The 1,362-nt window shown below is 50.1% G+C and overlaps 1 protein-coding gene across 1 annotated transcript in view; it reads left to right on the top strand.

Annotated features, from left to right (window-relative positions):
- The window catches only part of RNF24 (ring finger protein 24), a 22,229-nt gene extending 21,085 nt beyond the window's left edge, over positions 1 to 1,144 (top strand). The window contains exon 5 of the mRNA XM_008066562.1: positions 504 to 1,144. Within this exon, the coding sequence (XP_008064753.1) occupies positions 504 to 642 (139 nt within the window). The 3' untranslated portion in view covers positions 643 to 1,144. The remainder of the gene's footprint in view (positions 1 to 503) is intronic.
- The last annotated feature ends 218 nt before the right edge of the window (positions 1,145 to 1,362 follow it).

The raw sequence follows: 1,362 nt of genomic DNA, 5'->3' as shown, positions 1-1,362 counted from the left end.
TCACCATGGCAGGATTGTGGGCAGAGAGCCAGATGAATCCACACCTCTTTTGAGCTCAAGCAATACAAGCTATTTAGCTGGAACTTTCCAATGAAAGTTTCCATCTCCTAAAAAATACTTTAATCAAAAACTTGGTTATTTTAAATCAAAATTCAGTCTGGATATAAATGGTAGTGTGGGGCTGTCCCCTCCCACTTCCTGCAGACATTATTTCCTCTTCTCTTACAATTCTATATATTTTGTATTTCTGTTAGAACATTCTATTTTTCCTACTTCCCACATCCCTCCTCAGTGTACTTTGTTCTTCTTTAAGAAGTCATGGGTGAGTGAGGGTATCACATACTGTCTGTGGCTTAGTATCATGTGGAAGACAGGCATTGCTGGTTCCTGCAGAGGATGTTGTGCATTCACCATCTAGTGGTGAAACTTGGTCACTGTACACACAAGAGTGGAGTCCATGAGCATGGGACTGACATCTTCCCCTGTGGCGTCTCGTTCTGCAGGTGCCTTATTAAGTGGCTGGAGGTTCGGAAAGTGTGTCCCCTATGCAACATGCCAGTTCTGCAACTGGCCCAGTTGCACAGTAAGCAGGACCGTGGACCCCCTCAGGGGCCCCTTCCGGGGGCAGAGAACATTGTATAGCTCACCACGAGGGTCAGACTATTGTTGGATATGACGTCCACGTGGAGCCAGGAGGAACACACATGGTCTCTGTGTTGGCTGCTCTCCACCTGGGGCACCAGCTGCCACTTCCTTTGCTTCGTGAAGAACTCTTGGGCCAGCCAAGCTGAGAACCTAGTCACCTGTGACAACCAAAGCACTTTGACACTACCCCCTGCAGAGAGAAGAGGAGTGGAGGAGCCTGCGGGTTTGCCTCAAGAACCTTCATGAGGTCTCTCACTAACTCTATTATGCTCTGTCTCCCGGACCCTTATCTCCATGCCAAGCAGGAGGGAAGAGAAACAAGAGTGGTAGAGAAGGAAGCTGAGGGCAGGCCTTGAAAACCACACCCCTTCCTCTGGATGGGTGGGCTTCTGTGCCAGCCGCACATGCCACTGTAGCAGCAGACCCTCCCAACAGCCCCTGAGCCAAGTAAAACCAGCACAACGGCTGCCAGGGGTTGGTGAGGAGTGCCTGCAAGGCTCACATTGTTCCTGTGACGAGGCCATCATGGAACCGAAGGGCTCTGGGTACAACAGAGCAGCAGTGCCCTTGCCACCCTTTCCCTTCAAGATCATACACCTGCTATCAAACCATCTAAGCTGAAACATTCGATGCGCTTGAAAAGGCCTGGCCAGAAGCCATTTCCTTTTATCATTTCTCCTTCTTGTGGACCAGTGAGGCCTGTCAGGAGTCACAGCA

This window comes from Carlito syrichta, unplaced genomic scaffold (assembly GCF_000164805.1).
Source record: "Carlito syrichta isolate Samal-C Ts95f unplaced genomic scaffold, Tarsius_syrichta-2.0.1 Scaffold309007, whole genome shotgun sequence".
In the NCBI taxonomy this organism is placed as follows: Eukaryota; Metazoa; Chordata; class Mammalia; order Primates; family Tarsiidae; genus Carlito; species Carlito syrichta.
This window is presented reverse-complemented; position numbering and strand designations above follow the sequence as displayed.